Consider the following 25889-nt stretch of genomic DNA (forward strand, 5'->3'; position numbering starts at 1 on the left):
TGAAATCCTGGGTTGAAAATTCTTTTCTTTAAGAATGTTGAATATTGGCCCCCACTCTCTTCTGGCTTGGAGAGTTTCTGCTGAGAGATCTGCTGTTAGTCTGATGGGCTTCCCTTTGTGTGTAACCTTACCTTTCTCTCTGGCTGCCCTTAACATTTTTTCCTTCATTTCAACTTTGGTGAATCTGACAGTTATGTGTCTTGGAGTTGCTCTTCTCGAGGAGTATCTTTGTGGCATTCTCTGTATTTCTTGAATTTGGATGTTGGCCTGCCTTACTAGGTTGGGGAAGTTCTCCTGGATGATATCCTGCAGAGTGTTTTCCAACTTGGTTCCATTTTCCCCATCAATTTCAGGCATACCAGTCAGACGTAGACTTCGTGTTTTCACACAGTCCCATACTTCTTGGAGGCTTTGTTCATTTCTTTTTACTCTTTTTTCTCCACACTTCTCTTCTCACTTCATTTCATTCGTTTGATCTTCAATCGCTGATAGTCTTTCTTCCAGTTGATTGAGTCGGTTACTGAAGCTTGTGCATTTGTTACGTAGTTCTCGTGTTATGGTTTTCGTCTCTATCAGTTCTTTTAAGGTCTTCTCTGCATTGATTATTCTAGCCATCCATTCATCCATTCTTTTTTCAAGGTTTTTCGTTTCTTTGTGCTGGTTACGTAGTTCCTCCTTTAGCTCTGAGAAGTTTGATCGACTGAAGCCTTCTTTTCTCAACTCATCAAAGGCATTCTCCGTCCAGCTTTGTGCTGTTGCTGGCAATGAGCTGTGTTCCTTTGGAGGGGGAGATGCTCTCTGATTTTTTGAATGTCTAGCTTTTCTGCACTGCTTTTTCCCCATTTTTGTGGTTTTATCTGCCTTTGGTCTTTGTTGCTGGTGACGTACTGCTGGGGTTTTGGTGTGGGTGTCCTTTCTGTTTGTTAGTTTTCCTTCTAACAGTCAGGACCCTCAGCTGCAGGTCTGTTGGAGTTTGCTTGAGGTCCACTCCAGACCCTGTTTGCCGGGGTATCAGCAGCGGAGGCTGCAGAAGATTGAATATTTCTACACAGTGAGTGTTGCTGTCTGATTCTTGCTCTGGAAGCTTCGTCTCAGGGGTGTACCCCACCGTGTGAGGTGTGAGGTATCGGTCTGCACCTAGTGGGAGATGTCTCCCAGTTAGGCTACTCAGGGGTCAGGGACCCACTTGAGCAGGAAGTCTGTCTATTCTCAGATCTTAACCTCTGTGCTGGGAGATCCCCTGCTTTCTTCAAAGCTATCAGACGGGCATTTACCTCTGCTGAGGTTTCTGCTGCTTTTTGTTTAGCTATGCCCTGTCCCCAGGGGAGGAGTCTACAGAGGCAAGCTGGCCTCCTTAAGCTGCTGTGGACTTCACCGAATTCGAGCTTTCTGGTGGCTTTGTTTACCCACTTAAGCCTCAGCAATGGCGGGTGCCCCTTCCCCAGCCTCGCTGCCACCTTGCATTTGGATCTCAGACTGCTGTGCTAGCAATGAGGGAGGCTCCGTGGGCGTGGGACCCCCCGGGCCAGGTGTGGGATATACTCTGCTGGTGTGCTATTTACTAAGACCCTTGGTAAAGCGCAGTATTAGGGTGGGAGTTACCTGATTTTCCAGGTGTTGTGTGTCTCAGTTTCCCTTGGCTAGGAAAAGGGATTCCCTTCCCCTTTGGTTTCCCAGGTGAGGTGATGCCTCGCTCTGCTTCAGCTCTCGCTGGTTGGGCTGCACCAGCTGACCAGCACCGATTGTCCGGCACTCCCCAGTGAGATGAACCTGGAACCTCAGTTGAAAATGCAGAAATCACCCATCTTCTGTGTCACTCACGCTGGGAGCTGGAGGCTGGAGGTGTTCCTATTCGGCCATCTTGGGCGCTGGAATCAGGAAATAATCAAGATCTGTTTTTTATAGGCTATTGTCAAGTTTGTCATCAGCTTCTGTCTTGCAAAATCTTAAACCATAATCATTCTGCATTCAACTGAAGTTACAGTTTTTTATAAGTGAATTATTCTTGATTGAGATAGGATGTTTTCAGAGTTGGTATATGACATTTGAAGACCATTGTACATTTCAGTGCTCGTTTAGATATGCTGCATTGCCTTCATTCAAGTCCCTGATTTTTGTACTCTCAGATATCTGTCTCTTAGAAAATATGAGTTTTGATTCAATCGGAAGGAAAGGCATATTTGAGACTGTAGTTGCTTTATGTAGAGTAAGATTATTGTTCTAAAAATATGTCATTAATTAATGAGAAATATAGAAATTTCAACTTTATTTGATACATTAATCATTTCTAGATTGAATAATATTTATAAATTGTTTTTAAGAATAATTTGAGCTAAATGTCACTATTGAACTAGAAGCTGTAAAATACTTATAGATTATAATGTCCGTTACTGAGAACTCGCTACCTACCAGCTACAAACTACTATGTGATTGATCTCTATCTCTATATAAATCTATCTCTTTTTCAACCCATCAATCAATAATTGTATACCTGCTATATACCAAATACTAGATAGTTTATAATTTATTTTTTAATCCTTTTTACAATGATTGTGTTAGAGACTCTATTATTATTTCTGTTTTATGGATGGGGAAGCCAGACACAGAGTGATTATTTGCCAAAAATGTACTTACCTAGTAAGTGGTTAAACTGGGGTTAAACTCAGTTCTTTTTGGTTCCATAGATTATGTATTGATAATTTCTACTCCATTTGACTGCTTTGCATATTTACATTTTTTCTGTCTATTTGGTATTAGATCTTTCTTGAGTATTGTTATTTGTCACATAAAATTCTAATGAAAGTGCTTTGATAGTTGGTAGAGCTGTTTTCCCAATACTGAATAATGGACATATGGTTATAATTTCTTTATCATGACATTTTGCACAGTCTTATGTCACAATATCACTCAATAAGAATTCAATCTTAAATTCTACAGTTTTTAAAAATGGAAAAAGTGTTTTATAATGTTTATAGATTGTTGTATACTTTTATAGTTTAAAATAATTTATAACTTTTAATTATAAACTCATTTACAATTTTTAAATTTCTTTCATACAGGTACCAAGTACTTGCTTTTGCAACAGATGCAGATAAAAGGCAGGAGACTGAACAGCAAATACTTGGTTCTGGAAAAAGACTAGTTGTAAGGCCTTTTTTTAATATATAAAAATTTCAATAATGTTATATTTAATCACCTATGTTTGTTAAGAATAAGAATTCATGGGAAGAAAATGTAAAAAAAATGTTAGCCATTCCCCTTCTTATGTTATGATTGTATTAATGACCTAAGAATTGAGTTGGTTGTTGTTGAGCAGTGGAAACACACGCCTAGTCATGGTTGTAGTATAACAGATTGTAGAGTTGTACCACTAGAACCATGGATATCCAGATGGAGTCACGTTTAACAAATAAAAATGGAAACATTTAAAAAATCTCCTTAATAGGCAAAATTTTGTAGATTATATTCTACTGTTTGAAGTGTCTTTTTTCTCTAGCTGCTTTCCAGATTTTCTCTTATCACTTGTTTGGAGCAAAGGGATTATAATGTGTACTTTTCTTTCTCTTTTTTTGAGCTTAAGATTTGTTAAGCTTCTTGCGTCTGTGAATGTTTAGTTTGCATAAAATTTAGAAACGTTTTGGCCATTAATTCTTTAAATATTTTGTAACTAATAGGCATGCGACCAAATATAAGTAAAAGATAACAGTTCACAGCTCACAAAGGTAGTTAGCTCACAGACAAAGGTGAAGTTTGATAATTTGAAAAGTAGTTTGAAGAAAAATTGTAAATGATGAATTCTCCATTTAATGTAAATTGGGGAATAGATGGTGATTATGAACTCCTCCTTATCTTGAGAACTTCCATAGACAGCAAGGCAAAAAATAGAAGGAACTGAAATTATGGTGGAAACAGTGAACTAAATCTGAGGATACACATGAAGGAAGCTGAATGGAGAAATAATATAGAATTTAGAATACTAACATAATAATATTGGAGAAGATTACGCAGAATTTTCTGTATTAGGGTACAGAAGTTCAGACGGTGGTAGAACAGAAGGTAACTTGGAAAGAATCAAGAATCAGATGAAGATATATATTTTTTTCATTGGTGGTAAAAAGTAAAAGAGCACAATGAATAAAAATATGATATAATTTTGCACAGAATTTAGAAGCACCATAGTAATAATAGTTAAAGCACAGATTGAAGTCGAACAGGTCTTGAGAGCTTTACTTTTTTTTTGAGCAAGTTACAGCAAGTTTGTTAGCCTTACTAAATCTCAGTTTCCTCATTTGCAAAATGATGATAATATCTATTTTAAAATGTTGTTATTAGGCTGTGCATGGTGGCACTTTGGCAGGCTGAGGCAGGTGGATCACCTGAGGTCAGGAGTTCGAGAGCAGCCTGGCCAAAATGAAGAAACCCTGTCTCCACTAAAATACAAAATTACCTGGGCATGGTAGCGCATGCCTGTAGTTCTAGCTACTTGGGAGGCTGAGGCAGGAGAATCGCTTGAACAACCCCGGAGGGCAGAGGTTGCAGTAAGCCGAGATCGCGCCACTGTACTCCAGCCTGGGTGACAGAGCAAGACTCTGTCTCAAAATTTGTTGTTATCAGATAATTGTTGTTATTAGATAAATTATATATCTTATATATAAATATATGATTGTGTGTAATATATAAAGCACATAGCAAAATGTCTGGATGAACTTATATGATAATGGTGATTAAATTGTCCTTTGACCTCCTCAATAGTGGTGTTCTTCCATTTGTTTCTTGTAGTCTGCACTTCAGCCTTATAGGGCCTCTCATTGTTCCAAATATTCCATGGCTCTTCTTCATTCTAGGCATATGGTTTTTCTTCTGTCTGGAATAGCCTTTCCTTATCATTTGCAGTTTTTATTGATTACTCCATGCCTCACACTGAGGATGTATTCTGAAGGCAATTGCAGTTGAGTGGTTTTTCCATTCGATTGGTGAATAGAGTGAGAAATAGCAGTAAACTTCATTTTGTTACATGATAGTCACTTTGCAGGACTGTGTTACCATGGGAGCAGTATTAAGTCTATTGCAGAAGAAACAGAACTTATCCAATGGAATGCTTTTAATAAGATAGTTGTGGGAAGACATTTAATAGCTTCCTTTGTTACTCACAGCTACCTTTTTGTTGATTTCTATTTAAGTCTTTTTTGTGTTCAGAAAAATAATTTGTGTACTTGAATTCTCTTAGATTCATTGAGATTTGTCTTATGGCATAGAATATGATCTATCTTGTTAAATGTTCAGTGTGCACCTGAAAAGAATGTGTATTTTTTGCTGCTGTTAGAGTGTTTCATACATGTCAATTAGATTATGTTGGATGATAGTGTTGTTCAACTCTTCTGTATCCTTATTCGTTTTTTTACTAGTTATTATTAGTTATTGAGAGGGGGGTATTGAAATCTCTGACTGTAATTGTGGATTTTTCTGTATCTCCTTGGAAATATATCTATCTTTATCTATCTATCTATCTATCTATCTATCTATCTATCTATCTATCTATCTATCTATCTATGATACGGAGCCTCGCTCTGTCGCCCAGGCTGGACTGTAGTGGTGTGATCTCGGTTCACTGAAACCTCCACCTCCCGGGTTCAAGTGATTCTCCTGCCTCAGCCTCTTGAGTAGCTGGGACTATAGGCGTGTACCACTATGTCCAGCTAATTTTTTGTATTTTTAGGAGAGATGGGGTTTCACCATGTTGGCCAGGCTGGTCTCGATCTCCTGACCTAGTGATCCGCCCGCCTCAGCCTCCCGAAGTGCTGGGGTTACAGGCGTGAGCCACTGTGCCCGGCCTATGTCTATATTTATTTATGTATTTTTTGCTTCAGATATTTTGGAATTCTGTTATTAGGTACGTAAACATTTAAGACTGTTCCGTTTCAATGATGAACCCATCCCCTTTACATTATGAAATGACCTTTATCCTTTTGTTTGATAATCTTCTTTTTTCTGAGACCTACTTAATCTGTTGGTAAAATACTCAGTTTTCTTTTGATCAGTGTTATTCTGATACCTTTTCCTATCTTTTCACTTTGAACCTGTTTCTGCCTGTGTGCTTCTAGTGCATAATTTATAAGCAGTATGTGGTTGGTTGGGATTTGCTTTTTAAAATCAGTATGATATATACTCTGCCATTTAATTTTGTTTTATTTATCTATATGCCTGTCTAGTTTTTTTGTTTCCTTTTCCTCTTTTTCTGCTTTTCTTTGGCTTTATCCAGTTTTTTTTTTATTCTATTTTGTCTTTTTTGGTTTATTAGCTGTAACTCTTTGTTTTGTTATTTTAGTGTTTGCTTTAGGGTTTCCATTTTTTATCTTTGGCTTAACTCACTCTATTTTCAGGTGATATATTACCTTATATATAATATCAGAACTATGCTTATGTTTCCTGCCTTCCAGCCTTTGTGCTAATGTCCTATATTTTATTTTTACATAGGCTATGAACCCCATATTACATTGTAATTATTTTTACATAAATAATCAATTATATTTTAATGATATTTAAATTACAAGAAAAATATGTATTTACCCACGTAGGTATAATTTCTGTTGTTCTTTTTAATTTGAGTAACTCCATCTTTCCATCTGGTTTCATCTTCCTTCAAACTAAAGGAATTCCTTTCACATTTCTTTTAGTGTGGGTTTGCTGGTGATGAATTTTTCATTTTTTATGTGTATACTGTTCTTGAGGTTATCACTGGGACACAGTTAAGTTACTTGGAAACAGTTTGATTTTGGGGGTCCTTGTTCTCAAGACTTGTTAAGTGGAACCAGGGCAATGCTCATTTTAGGGCTACTTATTCTTTAGTCCTCAGGCAAGATCCTTCTTAGTACTGTACCCAATTCCCTCAGAATTATGAGGTTTTGCAGCCTGGCTTGTAGGCACAGGAAATATCTTTTACCCTGTGTGAATGCTGGGCACTGTTGTCTCTAATCTTTTGGGTGGTTCTTTCCCTGGCCTTGTGTAGTTTCCTTACAAGAATATGCCAGTAAGTACTCAGCTGAGTATTCGAGGGCACTCTCTGCAGATCTCCACAGTTCTGTCTGTATGCAGCTATTTGGTGTGGCTGTCTTGTTAACTCCAACTGCTGTGGTTTCTCCAGACTGTGAGTATCCATCTCCACAATTTACAGGGTCTGCTGGGCTCTGCCTAGGTTCTTCTTCCCTGCACTATGGCCTAGAAACTCTTTTAAGGCTGGAACAATCATGCCACTCCCCTCATTTGTTTTCTGTCTTTAAAGGATTGCTGTGCTTTGTTGTCTGGTGCCCAGTGCCTTGCAAACTGTTGTTACATTTATTTTGTCCATTTTGTGGTTGTTTTAGGTGGGATGCTAAATCATTTCTCTATTACTCCATCTTGGCTGGAACTGGAAGAATTTTTTTTTTATCATTGTTCTTAGCAAATGTCTGTGTTTTATGAGACTCATTAATTCAGAATGTAGTGTATTTCCCTAAGCGGAGGTCACAGAGAGTGGCATTCAGTACCTGGTAAATTGAAAGTATTTATTGGCTGGATCTCAGACTGTGGCCTCAGAAACATGATTTGCCTGTTCACTTTGAATAAATCACCTCTCAGAGTGAGGCCTACATCATCCTGAGTTACAGACACTGATGTACAAAGCCGAATGCTAGCCTGTTACAATATAATGAGAAATATAACTGTCATGGGACTGATATTCATGTCTTGTCCAGTGGAATCATTTTATATAGGTAAGCAATACTTGAGCCAAATAGTAATCAAATAATTTCTTAGTGTTAAATTCTAGTTGAGCTTAAGATAGTCTGATGCACCTACCTATGTTCACTAGGCTGTCTCCCTTCTACAGATTGTTCTTGTATATATACTGGCAATATCTGCCTTTCTGGCCAGCCCCATTTGGATTTTATACCTTCTTCAAATATTTTAGTATCTAAAGTAGATGAATACCTAAGATCATGTCTTGATGGCCAAAATTTCATCTTGTCTTTAGTGTAACTTTTCATGATCTTTTTTTGGATCCATTGTTTGTTGATTATACCCTAACTTTCACAGCAGCCCCTATTTCCTCTTTGTGCAGATTTTTCTTTGTGAAACCATTCACTGTTACTTTCATATACAATACATGCCTGTCAGGGACCCTGGCTTTGGCCCACAGTGAAGCCCTCCCTTTTTGGGCCGATTAATGGATTGATTGCAGCTCTGCATCTCTCTCGGGTGAAGCACCAGGAGACAAGACCCTTGGTTCCAGCCACTGCTAAGGTCCATTCCTCTGCTGCCTCTAAGCTAGGGAGGGAATATAAAGCCTGAGATCTCCCCAGAGAGGCAGAGTACAGCCTGGGAGTGCCAAGCTGTGATCTACAGCCAGCACAGAAGTGGGAGAAGAGCCCACACTTTCAGAGCATTGATAGGGAGCATGATGGCAGCTGCTGCAGTGAGCCGAGATTGTGCCACCACATTCCAGCCTGGGCAACAGAGTGAGACTCCAATTGGAAAACAAAGGCCAGGTGTGGTGGCTCACGTGGTCAGGAGATTGAGACCAGCACTTTGGGAGGCTGAGGCAGATGGATCACGAGGTCAGGAGATTGAGACCATCCTGGCCAACCCCATATCTACTAAAAATACAAAAGTTAGCTGGGTGTGGTGGCGTGTGCCTGTAGTCCCAGCTACTTGGGAGTCTGAGGCAGGAGAATCGCTTGAACCCAGGAGTCGGAGGTTGCAGTGAGCTGAGATCACACCACTGCACTCCAGCCTGGCAACAGAGCATGACTCTGTCTCAAAAAAAAAAAAAAAAAAAAAAAAAAAAAAAGAAAATAGAGAGGAGCCACATAAGTGAGAAAGAGCCTGCCTACTGACCAATACACTTGCTAACATACCCCACTTTGAAACCAAAGGCAAGAATTTAGCTATAAATAAAAACCTTGCAGAAAGCTTCAGCCCTCTGAAAACATCCAGAAAAGAAGTCTACTGATTGTACTCAATTTACACCTCACAAAAAGGAATACTCATGCACACAGATAAAAAAGAACCAGTGCAAGAGCTCTGGCAACTCAAAAGGCCACAGTGTTTTCCTTCCTCTAAATTATCACACTAATTCTACAGCAAAGGTTGTTAACTGGGCTGAGATGGCTAAAATGACAGAAATAGAATTCAGTATATGGATAGGAAAGGAAGACCATTGAGATTCAGGAGAATGTCAAAATCCAATCCAAGAAATCTAAGAATCACAATAAAATGACACAAGAGCTGGCAGACGAAATAGCCAGTATAGAAAAGAACTTCACTGGACCTGATAAAGCTGTAAAACACACTACAAGAATGCATAATGTAATCACAAGTATTAATGGCAGAAGAGACCACACTGTGGAAAGAATCTGAGAGCTTGAAGACAGGCTTTCTGCAATAAGACAGTCAGACAAAAAATAAAGAAAAAAGATAAGAAATGAACAAAACCTCCAAGAAATTTGGCATTATGTAAAGAGACCAACTCTATGACTCATTGGCATCCCTGAAAGAGATGAGGAGAAAGCAAGTTGGAAAACCTCTTTCAGGATATCATTCATGAAAAATTCCCCAACCTCACTAGAGAGACTGATATTCAAATTCAGGAAATGCAGAGAACTCCTGCAAGATACTATACAAAAAGTTCATCCCCAAGACACATAATCATCTGATTCTGTAAGGTCAAAATGAAAGAAAAAATGTTACAGGCATCTAGAGAGAAAGGTCAGGTTACCACCAAAGGAAGCTCCATCAGGCTAATAGTGGACCTTTCAGCAGAAACCTTACAAGCCAGAAGAGATTCGAGGCCTGTATTCAACATTCATGAAGAAAAATATTCAACCAAGAATGTCATATCCAGCCAAACCAAGCTTCATATGTGAAGGAAAAACAAGAATCTTTTCAGACAAGCAAATGAGAAGGGATATTGTTACCACCAGACCTGCCTTACTAGAGCTCCTGAAAGAAGCACTAAATATGGAAAAGAAAGACCATTACTAACCAATACAAAAAACACTTAAGTACATGAACTAATCACACTATAAAGCAGCCACATAAACAAGTCTGCATAATAACCAGGTAACAACACAATGACAGCATCAAATCCACACATATCAATACTAACCTTGAATGTAAACAGGCTAAATGCCCCATTTAAAAGACGCAGAGTGGCAAGCTGGATCAAAAAACAAGACACAATGGTATGCTGCCTTCAAGAGACCCATCTCACATGCTGTACACCTGTAGGCTTAAAATAAAGAGATGAAGAAAACTCTATGAAGCAAATGGAAAAAAGCAGGAGTTGCAATCCTAATTTCAGGCAAAACAGACTTTAAACCAACAAAGATAAAAAAAGACAAATAAGGGCATTACATAGTAGTAAAGGGTTCAATTCAACATGAAGATCTAACTATCCTAAATATATATACACCCAACACAGAAGCATCCATATTCATAAAGCAATTTCTTAGAGACCTACTAAGAGATTTAGACTGCCACACAATAATAGTGGGAGACTTCAATACCCCACTGACCCTGAGACAGATCATTGAGGTAGAAAATTAACAAAGAGATTCAAGGTCTAAACGTAATACTTGACCAAATGGACCTAATGGACATCTATAAAACTCTCCATCCCAAAACAACAGAATATTCATTCTTCTCGTCACCACATGGCACATACTCTAAAATCAACTACACAATCGGATATAAAACAATCCTCAGCAAATTCAAAATTATCAAAATACCCATCAACAGTAGACTGGATAAAGAAAATGTAGTACATATGCACCATGGAATACTATGCAGCCATAAAAAAGAATTAGATTATGTCATTTGCAGAAACATGGATGGAACTGGAGGCCTTTATCTTTAGCAAACTAATGCAGGAACAGAAAACCAAATATCACATGTTCTCACTTCAGTATCACATGTTCTTACTTTCACTGAGGGTGAAAGGTGGGAGGAGGAAGAGGATCAGAAAAAATAACTATCACATACTACAGCACCTGAGTAATAAAACAATCTATACACCAAGCAAGCCTCTGTGAAATGAATTTACCTATGTAACAAACCTTCCTATGTATCTCTGAACCTAAAGTAAAAGTTAGAAAAACTGAAAACTATATGCCTGTCTGCCAATATTTTTCAAAATGGTATGTCTTTGCTCTTTTGCATTTTCCTGACTTAGAAATATTGTATGGGAGATGAATCCTGAAAAGCACTCATTTTACATTCATTCTTTCATTACTTTAAGAAGCATTTATTGAACATTAACCGTATCCCAGCAATATGGAGATATCCTGGAGTAGCTCTTATGTATAGAATATTCTGCTATACTCTCTAGTGGCTTGGTGACTACTCTGTATATGTATATTGATATATTTTTAGTTGTCCTATAAAAACACATGTACAATCATAATGACAATTTTATGGATTATTAAATTTGATTTGCAAATTAAGCACAATATCATTTTCATGGAAGTTTTTTAGGGAAGCAGGTAGGTTTTTTAGTGATTTTGAACTGCAGAATAGCTAATACCACTTTTTTGTTCCGTGGTAAGACATGGAACAAAACTTTGATTAGACTTGTAAAATACCAGAAAAATGGTCATAGCGAAAAAAAAAAAAAAAGAATAAAGAAATGAAAGAGATTAGCCCATCTTTATATTTCTGCTTTGTTGTAAAGCAATTTCTTAATTTGTGTTGATATGAAAATAACTGAAATTTTCTGAGGTTAGCAAATAAATTGATCTTGAGTTTTGCTTTGTAGGTGGATTGGACTCTAAATATTGGAGAGCAAGCCCTTGATATATGTATTGTCTCTTTCAATCAGTCGGCATCCTCTGTTTTTGTTCTTGGTGAGAGAAACTTTTTTTGCCTTAAGGATAATGGACAAATTCGGTTCATGAAGAAGCTTGACTGGAGCCCAAGTTGTTTTCTGCCATATTGCTCAGGTGTGTAGAAAGATTTTCTTTTATCTCTTCCATATGTCAAGGCTATGTGATATACACCGGAAAAAAGCCACACACATACACATATTTTAAACATATATGAAAACAGTTTAATACTGAAAATGTAATGGATATTTTAACTTTAAAAGTTTGAATAGAAGTTTGATATAAAGCATACATTTAGTTTCGTCAGTCATTTTACTTTGTACAAAATGACTTGTAAAATTGGCCTCCGGCATACGTTAATACTTTCCATTATGTATCTGTTCAAGATGCTTTCAAGAGAACATCAGTCTCTTTTATAAGCACAATAGTAATGTCTAATAGAATGAATTATCTGTAGTGAATGCCTAGTAAATCATTAGCTTAAATGTGTTACATATTAATGAAATTCATGCTTTCTAGATGAAATGCAAAAATGTTGGCAATTATCTAGTTATAGCTTCCAAGACTGTAAAATGATTCCTTTCTTTTTTATACTGGTAGATTAAACTTACAAAATAATGTTTTATTACATAAAATCTTTGTGTATTAAAATCAAGGTGTTAGAATTAGTTTGTGTTATCAATTTCCTAAAAGAGATATACTGTTTCAAATGACTGTTTTCTTAGTGTCTCTTTTCTGTATCTTCAACTTACAGTTTCTGAAGGAACAATAAATACTTTGATTGCAAATCATAATAACATGTTGCATATTTATCAAGATGTGACACTGAAGTGGGCCACCCAACTTCCCCACATTCCTGTAGCAGTAAGAGTGGGCTGTTTGCAGTAAGTGATTTAATTTAACACAATTTTAAAAGAGGATGTTAGTCAAGAAATTGTCTAGAAGTTCTATGAAATAATGACAAGTGATTTTATTAAAAAATTACAAGTGACATTGTAGTATGAGTGTCAATAATGAAAGTAATTTAAAATATAATTTTATTGGAAAGAAAGGATAATTAGTGCTATTAATCATTTTCATTTAATATTTCTAGCAAGATATCCTTAGTAAATTAAAGGTAAAAGCTGATGAAGATATCAAGAAAATTGTTTACTTGATAGATTATTTTTTAGAATACAAAAAGATTTCTTTTACCATTTGATGAGTCCCTTTTAGAGAACATTCACTGATAGACTGTGATGATATTACACTGTTCATCATAATAAGGTCTTACCTTGTTTCAGCCATTTCATTAAGGCAAGTGATGCAGAATTGTTGATGATCATGTGTTTACACAGTTTAGATTTTAAGTGAGGCTACTTTGCATTTAAACTGAAAAACAGCATTCATACTTTAACGTTAAATTTACAAAATTTATCAAAACTGACAGAAATGGTCCGTATAAGTGAGTAATTTTTCTAGGTCATCAGTATAAAAAGTTAGATGCTGATGAACTTTTTAGCATCTTAGATTATGTTTAGGAATTGAAAATATCAGCAAACGTATAGAAACACAACTTTCCATAAAGCTTCATAGATTATCAGGTGTATTCAGTTCTACTTATTTATAATATTTTATTGAGCATTTAAAGGCCATACGGGGTGGGGCGCGGTGGCTCATGCCTGTAATCCCAGCTGTTTGGGAGGCTGAGGTGGTTGGATCACCTGAGGTCAGGAGTTCAAAACCAGCCTGGCCAACAGGGTGAAACCCCATCTCTACTGAAATACAAAATATTAGCCAGGTGTGGTGGTGTGTGCATGTAGTCCCAGCTGCTTGGGAGGCTGAGGTGGGAGAATTCCTTGAACCTGGGAGGTGGAGGTTGCAGTGAGCCGAGATCATGCGACTGTACTCCAGCCTGGGTGACAGAGCAAAAACTGTGGGCTTGAAACTGTGTCTCAAATAAATAAATAAATAAATAAAAGCCATATGTAGTAGAATTCTTCAGTGACACCTATAGTTTCTGATCAGGATGGAGTTGTTCTCTCCTATTAAGGGCTTGAGTGTAATATTATTGTTGAAGCTCAACAAAGGGTGTTCATATTTGCATCAATGTTTACTCTATAGCCTGAATTTTGGAAAAATGGAAACAGTGTTTTGAAAATGTCGAATATTTTAAAAAGAAGTTGCTTTCTTATGTTTTATGAGAAAAAAATATGATTTTAATTGCTATGCACTTAAGACAAGTTATAGATATTTTGTGTCTGAAAAATAATTTAAAAATTTTGAGATTGACTTTTGCAATGTCCATCACATAGTCTTCTTAAATTTGACAGAATATTCATAGTCACCAGACATTTTGTGTCAGATTTACTTAGAAGGATTTAGAACAGGAAAAACATCTTGCCAGTAGGGCAACATCAAGTATTTCACTTCTGGAAGAGTAATTCTTGCAGGAGTCTATACATCAATCCAAAGCTGTTCTCTTTGATCTCTTAAGTGACAGTTCAGTTGCAAAAAGACAGATCCACACTGGTGGGTATGGGCCTCATTTTGACTTACAATCTTCATGCCCTTCAGGAGCCAGTATCTTGAAATACTTAAAAATTATTGGGGTTTTGGTGTGTATTTTGAGCATAGGAGAATGATGGGTAGAAAGACCTTATTGAGAACATTTGGTTGAAATATATATATTTTTACACATACATTGTGTACGAGGGATGTACCCATTTCAGGAGTCACCATACTGAGGGAAGTGCAAAGATATGACTTCTCAGCAGATATTTTTTGTTAATTTATAGTTTTTGGTCTAGATACAACCTGCGAGTTAAGGGTCAATAATAACTGAAATATTATTATGAGTAAAAAACCAAATTTTCATATAGTGTGCATCATGATGCTTATATTCAAAAGTAGCCTGTCATTTTATTTTAGGTACCTGTGAGTGAACCTTCGTATTTCTTATAGCTTTTGCAAGATGACCGTTATAAACAATTATATCCAAATATTGCCATTAGTATTTTCCACAATTAATATATAAAAATAAATTCTAACTGTTCAACTGAAGATTTTTCTTTTTCTTGCATATAATTTAACGCAAAGTATAGGATTAGACTGTTTGAAAGAATTCTATTGTAATTTCTATTAGAGTTTTTTTCTTCTTCAGTAAACTTTAATTAATGCATGCAAAAGAAAATAAAGATTGTAAAACACTAGACTCAATTAACATAAAGTTTAGAAAGGTTTTCTGCCCTCACCACAATTGTAAGCTGTATGCTACAGTTATTTAAATACATTTTATAATAGTCACATCTTAAATCTTATTACTTATGTAAACTGAAGCAGTAAATGGATAATTTCAGAAATGATCATAAGTATGGAACACCACAACTATATTTTAATCACTTGCAAAAAACACTGTGGACCATGGGGAGAGCACTCAGCTCTTAGCTCATGCTGAGGTTTTGGTTATTAACCACAAAAGGTAAGGGAGCTTCCAGTTTTGCTCTTTGTCTGTCAGATCATTTACAGGGGTGATGTTGGAGTAGTAGCTGGTGTTACAGATACCCTACACAATGAAAAGCTAGTGAACACCAATATCTAGTCATCTGGCAAAAAAAGAAAAAAGAACACCATAAACTAGCAAGAGCATCTGCAGCCAACTGCAGGCTAATGCCACATCTTTTCTCAAGGCTCTATCCTGGGCATGTGAAAGAAAAGTGCTGCTTTCGTCCTGATCAACAACAGCCTTCCTGTGAGGAAGATACTTCCTTGCCACTTGAGCGCTGGTGGACTTCTCACTTTTGCAAGGCCAAAATGTGACTCTTGCCATTCACCATGCTGCCCTCACTCCCTCACCTCATGGGCCCCAAGAGGGTGGAAGAGCCAGGCACATCTAAGCTGATGTCCCACAAGGGTTCTATGGTGGTGGAGACTCCATGGCAGACTTGGCAGGTGACATCCAACTGCAGGCCACCTGTGAAGATCTGTTCTATGATGTAGTTGCAGTAGTTGTGGTAGTTGGCCTTCTTCCCATTGTCATCACCTGGGGACAGACTGTGGCTCTGGGATTAGTGTCTATGAGCCACAAAGACTGCGAATCTGTAAGGGAAGAGTATGTTTACCCTGCAGAGGCCCGAGGAAGCCAGTGCTGACACTTTACGAGGCCATGTGAGGATGCTCATCATTTCATTAGAGGGTCTTGCTGTTATTTAGTGTGACGAGAAATCACAGCACTTGGATTTTCAATGCTCCTCTTTTTCTCATTCCCTAAGAAGAGCTCCACATTTTGTATCTTGCTAACAAAACACATCTAATGCCCAATGACCGAGTAGGTAATTGGTTCCCTTTTTATATAAGGAACAATTGAATAAATATTTCCTGGAGACAGCTGAAAATGTTGTGGGCCAGATACTATAACCCTGGACAGGTTCTTTCTGCCTGTTGCACAAACAAAATCAATTCACTGAATTTCAGTAGAGAAAGAGTTTAATTGATGCAAGGCCAGTCACACCACACTGAAGATTATTAAGACTTATTACTTAAATCAATCTTATTGAAGACTCATAGGTTAGGGGTTTTTCAAAAGTTGTTTAGGGGAAGAGTTAGGGGTGGCTAGGCAATGGGTACTTGCTGCTACTTGTTTGGAAGGTGCAATCATAGGGATGTGGGAAATGATCCTCGTGCATGGTGAATCACTTCTGGGAGCAGCTGGTGGTTCCAGGTGGAACCATCATGGTTTCAGAAATGCAAAAAACCTGTAAAGATCCCTTACAAGGCCACTGTTAGGTTCTACAATAGTGATGTTATCTGCAGGAGTATTGGCGAAGTTGCATATCTTGTGACCTCTGGAATAATGACTGTTTTTGTCTACACCTTAGCAAAATTCAGACTCCTCTATCCTCCTAGCCTGGTATTCTCTCACTAGCTTTACAAAGACAGTTGAGTTTTGGGGAAGGGCTATTTTTACTTAAACTATAAACTAAATGTCTCCCACAGCTAGCCTAGCCTAAGCCTAGGAATAATTAAGGGAACTTGAAGGTTAGAGGCTAGATCATGCCTCCCTGACTGCCATAATTTTCTCACTGCAATACTTTTTGCAAAGGCTGTTTCACTTTCATCCTTTGAGTTTCAGCATGCCTCAATCCTGAGGGGTAAGCTATGAGATGGGAAAAGGGTGAGAACTGCTCTAACTTCTTCCTACTGACAGGGGGCATAGTTGGGGTATGGGTTGCCCCTAGGGTAAGAGGAGTGGAACTGCTTTGCGTGTACTCATAGGTGCCTGATTGGGGTTCCAAGCTTTATATGACAAAGACGTTAATATTCTCATCCACAGTTTTAGCATGGCACTTAAGTGAATCGCAGACTATAGGATAATGAGTAGATTGTTAGACATATAGATTCACATAAACAGGAAAGAGCAAATTTAAATATACCATCCCATATCTTTTTAGTTCCTAGTCCTGAGACCAGATGAGTTCAGCTGAATAGCTGTTTCCCATATCAGGAGGTGGCATTGCAGATGGGCTAATCCTTTGTATATGATGAAGGCAAACAGATTTTTTAATAAGAGGCATTTCAGACAGGTTCTAGGACTATTTCTTCATTGTGATTAGATCTCTGCCCTGTGGGTTGACGGTGCCTCACCAGCAGGTACATTGCCAGAGAAGACCCTCAGAAGAAATAAGCAGTTGCCAAAGCTCACTTCTAGGTCTGTTGTACTGGTAGGAGGCTTATGAACCATGGGCAGATATTTGCAAGGGTGGATCCTGGATAAGCCCCCAAATTTGTAACTGCCTGATGAGTTCTTCCTGCTCACTGTACAAACAAAATTAATTCATGACTTTGCAGTAGAGAGAGCATTTAATTGATGCAAGTCTAGCCATACCATGTGGGAGAGTTATTACTCAAATCAATATCATAATCTGTTAGAATTTTAAAGGTAATTATTACTAACTTAGCTATAGCTTATCTGTTTATTTATTTTTAGAGACAGGGTCTTGCTCTTTTACTCAGGCTGGAATTCTTTGGCATGATTATAGCTCACTTCAGCCTTGAACTTCTGCCTTCTGCCTCAGCCTCCTGAGTAGCTACAACTATAGGCACATGCTACCATTCCTGGCTAATTTTTTCGTATTTTGTAGAGATGAGGTCTCACAATGTTGCCCAGGCTGGTCTTGAACTTATGGCCTCAAGTGATCCTCCCACCTTGGCCTCCCCAAGTGCTGGGATTATGGGTATGAGCCGCAGTGCTCAGCCCACATATTTATATTAGGAAGTTGTTTGAAATTGAGAGTACTGAAATAATTTTTCTCTTGCTTTTTATTACCTTTAGGGTTAAAGCTTTTTTGGTAGAAGCTTCCTTGGCTGAATGTGTTTATTTATGAAGGAAATTGCTGCTTTTTAAATATGTTTCTTTTCAGTGAATAAGAAATGTTGGATTTGGGTCAAGTTGATGCAATTATACTTAGTAACAGCATTTTGCTCAGAGTCTAAGATGCTTTTTTTCTTTGCACTCTCACCTACTTGGCAGATTTAGTCCTCTCTACCTTGTTTATTACATAACAGTTCCAATTCTGTCTGTGTTTTCTTCGTCCTTTTCAGATTAAATCTTATTCTCGATTAAATTGTTTTTTATTTAATATTTTTTAATTTTTGTAGGTCACACTATGGAAAGTTGAAATCAATACACAGATTACAGAATCAGAAGAGCCTGACTGTGATAATCTTCTTTAAATTCTTAGCTATTACTGTTTACCTCTCATTGCATGAAGTAGCTATGGAAGCCTGGCCCAGCATCTTCTGCGGTAGTCATTTTCTCCAGTGGCAAATAAAGATCACCATTTATCAGTGATGTTACTGTCTCTGGAGATATCAAATATATCTACAAGTGGAAGTCCATTTGAATGAAACTTCACAGAGATGAGAACCATTCTAAACTTTGCTGGCAGCTCACAGCAGGCTTTAAAATCTTATTGCAGTACTTATTGCAACTCAGTTTTGAACAATTTGGTCTAGTACTTCAATGTTTTTCTTCCTAGGCTAGGTACACAATAGTCACTTATTTTAAGTTTGTTACTTAACAGTTTCTTTTGTAAAAATTTCCTAGCTTATTTAATTTTTTTAAAAACATTTATTTTAGATATAGCCGGTACAAGTGCAAGTTTGTTACATGAGTGTATTGCATGATGCTGAGGTTTGGGGTACAGATTCTGTCACCCAGGTAGTCAGCATAGTACCCAATAGGTAGGTGTTCCACCCACAGCCACTCCCTCCCTCCCCACTCTGGTAGTCCACAGTGTCTGTTGTTCCCATGTTTATGTCCATGTGTGTTCAATAATATTTCATTCTTTAGCTTTCATTGATATAATATTGTTGACCAGAATGTTTCCCCCATATCTTTTCTGGATTTTCATATTTCTATTTCAAGACATAGCTCAAGTCTCATAAATAAGCCTTTCCTGCTTATCATGGTCTCCCTCTTTTCTGAATTTCTATCACATTTATAATTATGTTGGTGAACTACTATTTGATTTTCCTAACTCTCCAACTAGAGAATACATTCCATTTTACTTTTGCATATCACACTGAATAATCAATGAGAAAGATCAACATATGGTATATGCTTCCTAAATACTTAAAAGTCATTGTGGTTTTTATGTGTCAGGGGAAGATGTGTGGCTCTAAAGACCTTATAAGATCTTTTAGTTGAAAAACCTTTTTAAAATATGAAAAAACAGACTAATAGAGGGAAGAAGGATATTTTACTTGAAACCGAATTTATTAGCAAAATATTTTTAGTTCCAAAGTTACATATTCTTTTTTGGTTTACGTTTTGCTGTTAATTTGTCTTTTTTTTTTTTTTGTATTATAGAAAGAGAATGTGAGCCTATATACTTTTTGCTATCCTGTATTTTAAGGATTTTCTTTGTGAATTCTTACATTCCACAGAAAATTCATAAATATTCCTGGAATTTGCATAAGGTATACATTCTGATATTTGGCACCTCTGCATTTTTATTGATATTTTCCTCTATTTGTTATAATTGCAAGAGTAGGATATTAGTATTTCATTACTATATTTTTCTGTCAGTTTTCTGTTGAATAAGCATTTTTGATTTAGATATTCTTATTCTGTGTTAGTCAGCTTATATTTCTGATAGCTGTTTTTTTGGTGAGTTAAAAAATTTTATCACTATAAAATGACCTCTTTTGGGTTTCCATTTAATATGGTTTTGTTTGCTTATTTTTTCATTGGTTTGCTTTGAGTTCACTTAGATATTAGTTTTTGGTATGCTGTGGTCTATGCCTTTTTTTTTTTTTTTTTGAGACAGGGTCTCACTCTGTCTCCCAGGCTGGAGTACAGTGTTATGATCATAGCTTATTGCAGCCTTGAACCCCTCGCCTCAAGCAATCCTCTCACTTCAGCCCCACAAGTGGCTGGGACTGCAGGCATGTGTCACCACACCCAGTTAATTAAAAAAAATTTTTTTTTGTATAGATAGGATCTTACTATATTGTCCAGGCTGGTCTCGAACTCCTAGCCTCAAGTCATTCTCCTGCCTCGACCTCTCAAAGTGCTGGGATTACAGGTGTGACCCACTGTGTCTGGCCAATGCTTCATCTCTCAATAGGTTCATTTAATTTTCGCTGGAATGATATAGGGTGTTATTATATTCTGTGGTAAGAATGTATTGTTATATTTCACCTTCAAACTTTATTGATGTTGCTTCCTTATTTTTTTAATTTTAAAATTATTATTATTATTTTTGAGACAAGGTCTTGCTTTGTTGACCAGGCTGGAGTGCAGTGGTGTGAACATGGCTTACGGCTGCCTTGACCTCTTGGGCGCAAGCAATCCTCCCACCTCAGCCCCACAAGTAGCTGGGACTATAAGTGCATGCCATCACATCTGGTAGATTAAAAAAAAATTTGTAGAGATAGGATCTCCCTGTGTTGCCCAGATTGGTCTGGAACTCCTAGCCTCAAGAGATCCTCCTGCCTTGGCCTCGCAAAGTGCTGGGATTACAGGTATGAGCTACCATGCCTGGCCTCTTATTTGTTTTTAAAATAGTTTTTAGAGAAAATAATAACCTTTGTGATTTTTGTAAAAAGTGTAGAACTGCATTTTTTAAAACTGTTACTTAAAGGTACAAAGAAAAATAAAATAGCTTTTTATTAAAGTTACTTGAGTCTTATCAAATAGAATGAACATTTGTTAGCACTTTTAAATATCAACCCTGATATTTTTCTCCATACACATGCAAATTTAGGCATATAATAAAATTTACAAAACAGGACCACATGAATTTTTTCTTTTTTTTTTTTTAGATGAAATCTCACTCTGTTGCCCAGACTGGAGTGCAGTGGTGTGATCTCAGCTCACTGCAACCTCCGCCTCCTGGGTTCAAGCAATTCTCTGCCTCAGCCTCCTGAGTAGCTGGGATTACAAGTGCCTGCCACCACGCCTGGCTAATTTTTTGTATTTTTAGTAGAGACAGGGTTTCACTATCTTGGCCAGGGTGGTCTTGAACTCCTGACCTCGTGGTCCACCCGCCTTGTCCTCCCAAAGTGCTGGGATTACAAGTGTGAGCCACTGTGCGTGACCATGAATTTAAAATATAAATTTATTTCATTATATCCTAGTGGAAAAGAGAAATAGGTGAAGTGGAAGGAATATGTGAATTTTTTATAAATGTTTATTTACATTATATTTCAGTTTCTAAAAGACTTCTCTCAACAAGAGTAGAAAACATGCCTTTTTGGTTGATACCGTTAGTCTTTTAAAGCTGCATTTCAAATTTTGGTAGTGTCCATTGACTTCCTGTTGTGAAACATAGGGAAAATAGCATACTTATGTTTTCTTCCTCTCTTCTTGTCAAATTCTGGTATTATTGGTATATTATTATTTATTTTGTCAAAATTTAAAACATTTCCATACATTTTTTGTAATCACAATTTCTATAGTGCTTTCATCCTGTTGATTTATCTAAATGGAGTCAAAGCTTACCACTAGTTCTTTTACTGTTCTTGAATTATCTTGATTCATTTCTTGGTTAGTTGAGTTTAATCATCCTGTAGTTTTGTGGGAAGCCTTATAAGTGTTCTTACCTTAAGAATTGTATATTGCTTTTATACGTGAAGATAACCTTAACTTCCCTCTGAAATTTGGACTTTCCATTTGGGTTTGAAAGTTGCTGTGGAAAAGTCTGAAGGTAGCTTAATTTTTTTAAAAAAGACATCTTACTGGATGAATTACTTTTTCTCTCTGGATGCTCATCTGACTTATATCTCAGTCCTTAAGAATTAAAACATTACTCCTCATCAATTATTTGTATATATTTGTTCTTTCTATTTTGGTTTTTGTGATTTTTTTTTCCACGTTGCTGATCCATGTTCTTGAGTTGGTTTTTAGTGTATTTTTTCTCATTTTTAAAATTTATTTATTCTAGTTATTGCTTCTAGTGTGGCTTTCAGCCCCTGTATCTTTTGTTTGAGTTTTCCAAACAATGACAAAAATGGTTTCTTTTATTTCACTGATACAAGGGGTAACTATTTGTCTGAATTCTTCTTTTGTTTCTTTAGGAAGTTCTTGCTATGGATATTTTCTGTCTTTTATGTTCTCATCTCCCTCATGTCTACCCCTTTCCTTTTTTTGCAATTTCCACACATACGTCTCTTCTTATTTTGCGGTTATTCATTTTTTAAATGGTGACAGCAGTTTGCTGAAGGATTGTGTGGGGAGTTTTGAGGGAGAGTGATGATTAGCTCTGATCACCTGAATATTTTCACCTTCTTACTCTGTTTATTTTCTCTTTTGCCCTGGGCGTCCATTTTCCTTGGTTTTCAGGGTTCAAGAGGCTAGTGAGCCTCACAGAAGCCCCTAACGGCCCCCGTCACAGGTCCTTGGTCCTAAGAATCAGTGGCTGCTGCTTGTCTTTCTATCTTCATTGGTTAGGAAGTTGATAAAACCACAGATAGAAGACCATATCTTTTGCTTCCATTCTGGTTTTTCTGATGTCACTCCTCCTGTATCCCACCCATGTCCTTAAATCTCATTCCATTAGTCTAGGACCTGACTGTCTTCTGCTTGAAGTCCGCAGAGTTGGTGCCAGCTCTTGGTATCCTATCTTACTGTGGTCCAGAATTTAAGATATTTGGTAGGCTTCGAATTTTGTTGATTGTGACTATAGTCGTTTCCTCATTCAATTTCCTTTTTTTTTTGGGAGGTGGTAGTTATTGTAGTACTTTCTGCTGTTTTGGGTAAGTTTTGCAGTATTATCTTTGATTAGAATGATTCAAGTCTTTGTCAGTCTTTATTGTTGCTGAGGAGAAATCCATGGACAACTTGATTTTTGTTTTGTTGTAGGTAATCAGTTCTTTATGTTTGATTGCTTGTAGAATGTTTTTCATTTTTCCTGTAAATGCCACACTTGCCACCATATATCTGTGTGATATTTTCCTCAATATTACTGGGAATGTACTGAATTTAATCTGTTTAAACCATTTGTTTTGCTGCCAAATAAAGGTTTCCTATGTTATATCTTTGATTATTTCTTCAGTTTTGTTTGATTTAATATGTCCTTCAGGAAAACTAATATCTTTTGGTTGGCTACTTATTTTCTGTTCCCAATATCTGCTCTCTTTTTCCCCATAATTTTCATTTCTTTGTCATTTGTTTTCTCTGTTTTCTGGGGAAGTGTGTAAAATTTGTGTTCTATGTCACTGTTTTGGGAAACCACGGCACTGGTTTCGGTCTTTTCTGTGTCTACAGTGGAAGATTTTTTTAGTCTGCTGAGGTGCTGTCTTTTTCCCAGCCACTTCCCTGCTACCTCTTGTATCTTTGCTACTCCTAACCAATGTAGTATGTGCCAAGTTACAGTTCCCATGAGGCACTAGTACCAAGTACATCTTACTTTGAAACATGTTTGTAGTGTTTATTTTGGGGCTTTATCTCTGAGTATATAATACACTATTATTAATCTCTATTCTTTACTTGGACAGTTTTATAGAATTTGCCACCTGTGTTTGGAAGTCAATAGATAGTGTAAGGGGCCATGGGCAGTGGTAGAGGTTGGAAAGATTCAAGAGGGTAGTTATAAAATATATTGCTTCAATCATAGGTCACTAACAGATGTCTGCACAGTTTTCTGGCTCATATAGAACTTGGAATTCTGAATCAGATGGGGCAGTGAGTTTATAATCAGAAATGTTAGGTAGAGTGACAGAACTCTTGGCTTTCATGGGTTCCTATCAAAAGAGGAGGGCTTTGGTTTAGGGCCTAGTGAATCTGCTATTGCATTGTGGTATACTGTAACTTAATATGAGCAATGGGGGATGAAGGAACAGAATTATGTCATAGTTCATACATTTTTTCTTCCTCTTCTTATTGGTATCTCAGCAAACATAATTTGGACAAATGTCAATGTCACTGAAGGATTTTGGGGGTAAAATTAGTTGCATGATTTTTTGATGGTCATCGTTACATGCATGCATATATTTCCATTGCGTAAGATCAAAGGTCTTTATGAGATGACCCCTAGATATTATATTGATGGAACTTAAATTGGAGAAGCACAAGAATTGTGCTTGTAATGTCCTTATAGCCATGTGGCTAAACCATTATTGATGTATGGCCTGTCATTTGGTACACTACTTTCATACACTGTAGTATGGCTGTTTTGATAAGTGTTTTATTCACATGGAAAAGACCTTGTAGGAATCATTAAATAAATTAAAAAGCCATATCTTTATTTTTATTTGTCAGTCAAGGTTTTAATTCTCAGAAAAATTCTCCTTGGGAAAAGTTAGATATCTTCTGCTTGACTCATGTTTTCATGATCATTTTATTTTTAATGTAATAATGTAAAACACAGCATCCTCCATTCTCATGAACAATGTCATAGTAATTACAGTTCCAGATTGTTTGATTTTGTTATATTCCATAGTAAGTCTATTTAATTTGCCTGGCAGAGATTTTAGAAACACTGTATAGCCAAGGATAAGTAGTTGCAGTTAGAATGCCAGTTGGGTTTATAATTTTCTGTTTTATAAATTAAATGTTTCAGTGGTAGAATTCTACTTATTACCACATATTTCCACTGAAAAACTTCTTTAGACGTACTGTCATCGAGACTGTGAACATCTCTTAAAAATGAAACTCTCAATCTCAAAGAAAATAATTTATACTGGTAGGAAAAAATGCTTTTGTGTTTTGGGTTCCTCATTCTCTATCCCATAATTGATATATGGGGGATTCATTTGCAGTAGGGTTGTAGACAAAACGAAAGTGTTTGCTTTTCACTAGTTATGAAGGGTTTGCCTTTCACTAAGTACATACCTTCTTGGCCCTTTGGTCCCGGGGATCATTTCTGTCAGGTTACTGACTTTGCCGTTCATTTTTCTTAGAAAATACATGTGATTTAACATTTTTTCTCCTCACTTCAAATAGTGGGCCCTCCTGATAATTGAAATTTGACTTTCTGGTTTCAAAGATAGAATGAGTTTGTTTTTATGGGTTCCTGAGAATCCTGGAAAATATCTCTGTTTCCCAGAGGAAGAAGTTTATATTTTCTTAGTTACTTACTGTAGAATGTAAAAGAGAAGAAGTGATTTATTTGTGTATGGGGGGCAGTAACGTAAAGTTTTTATGCAACTAAGCTCTTTGCAGAGGAACTTTGAACTTTAGAACTTTGGATGGACTTAGTCCTTTATTCTGTTAACTAGTGTATGGCCTGTTTTCTAGACTGGCTTTGGAGTGCAAATCTGAGTTATCACCGGAATAAAAAAAGAGAAATATCTCTGTATCTCTATTTCCCAGAGGAAAAAGTTTATATTTTCTTAGTTGCTTACTGTAATATAAAAGGGAAATGAGAAAAAGTGATTTTTTTTTGATAACATAAGATTTATGTGCTACTAAGCTCCTTGTAGAAGAACTTAGAACTTTGGGCTTCAGAACTTTGGGTGGACTTAGTCCTTTATTCTATTAAGTAGTATAGAACCTGTATTTCAGAACTAGCTTTGGAGCACAAATCAGAGTTATCAGAATAAAAAAAGTGT

At 36.8% G+C, this 25889-nt stretch overlaps 1 protein-coding gene across 4 annotated transcripts in view; it reads left to right on the forward strand.

The window, feature by feature from the left end:
• The window catches only part of BBS9 (Bardet-Biedl syndrome 9), a 503584-nt gene that overhangs the window by 143409 nt on the left and 334286 nt on the right, over positions 1–25889 (forward strand). For all 4 annotated transcript variants that reach the window (XM_011950130.1, XM_011950131.1, XM_011950132.1 and 1 more), the window contains exons 7-9: positions 3060–3144; positions 11789–11972; positions 12610–12739. In XM_011950130.1, coding sequence (XP_011805520.1) covers positions 3060–3144; positions 11789–11972; positions 12610–12739 — 399 coding nt within the window. The remainder of the gene's footprint in view (positions 1–3059; positions 3145–11788; positions 11973–12609; positions 12740–25889) is intronic.

The sequence above is a fragment of the Colobus angolensis genome, unplaced genomic scaffold, assembly GCF_000951035.1.
Source record: "Colobus angolensis palliatus isolate OR3802 unplaced genomic scaffold, Cang.pa_1.0 Scaffold302, whole genome shotgun sequence".
Lineage (NCBI taxonomy): Eukaryota > Metazoa > Chordata > Mammalia > Primates > Cercopithecidae > Colobus > Colobus angolensis.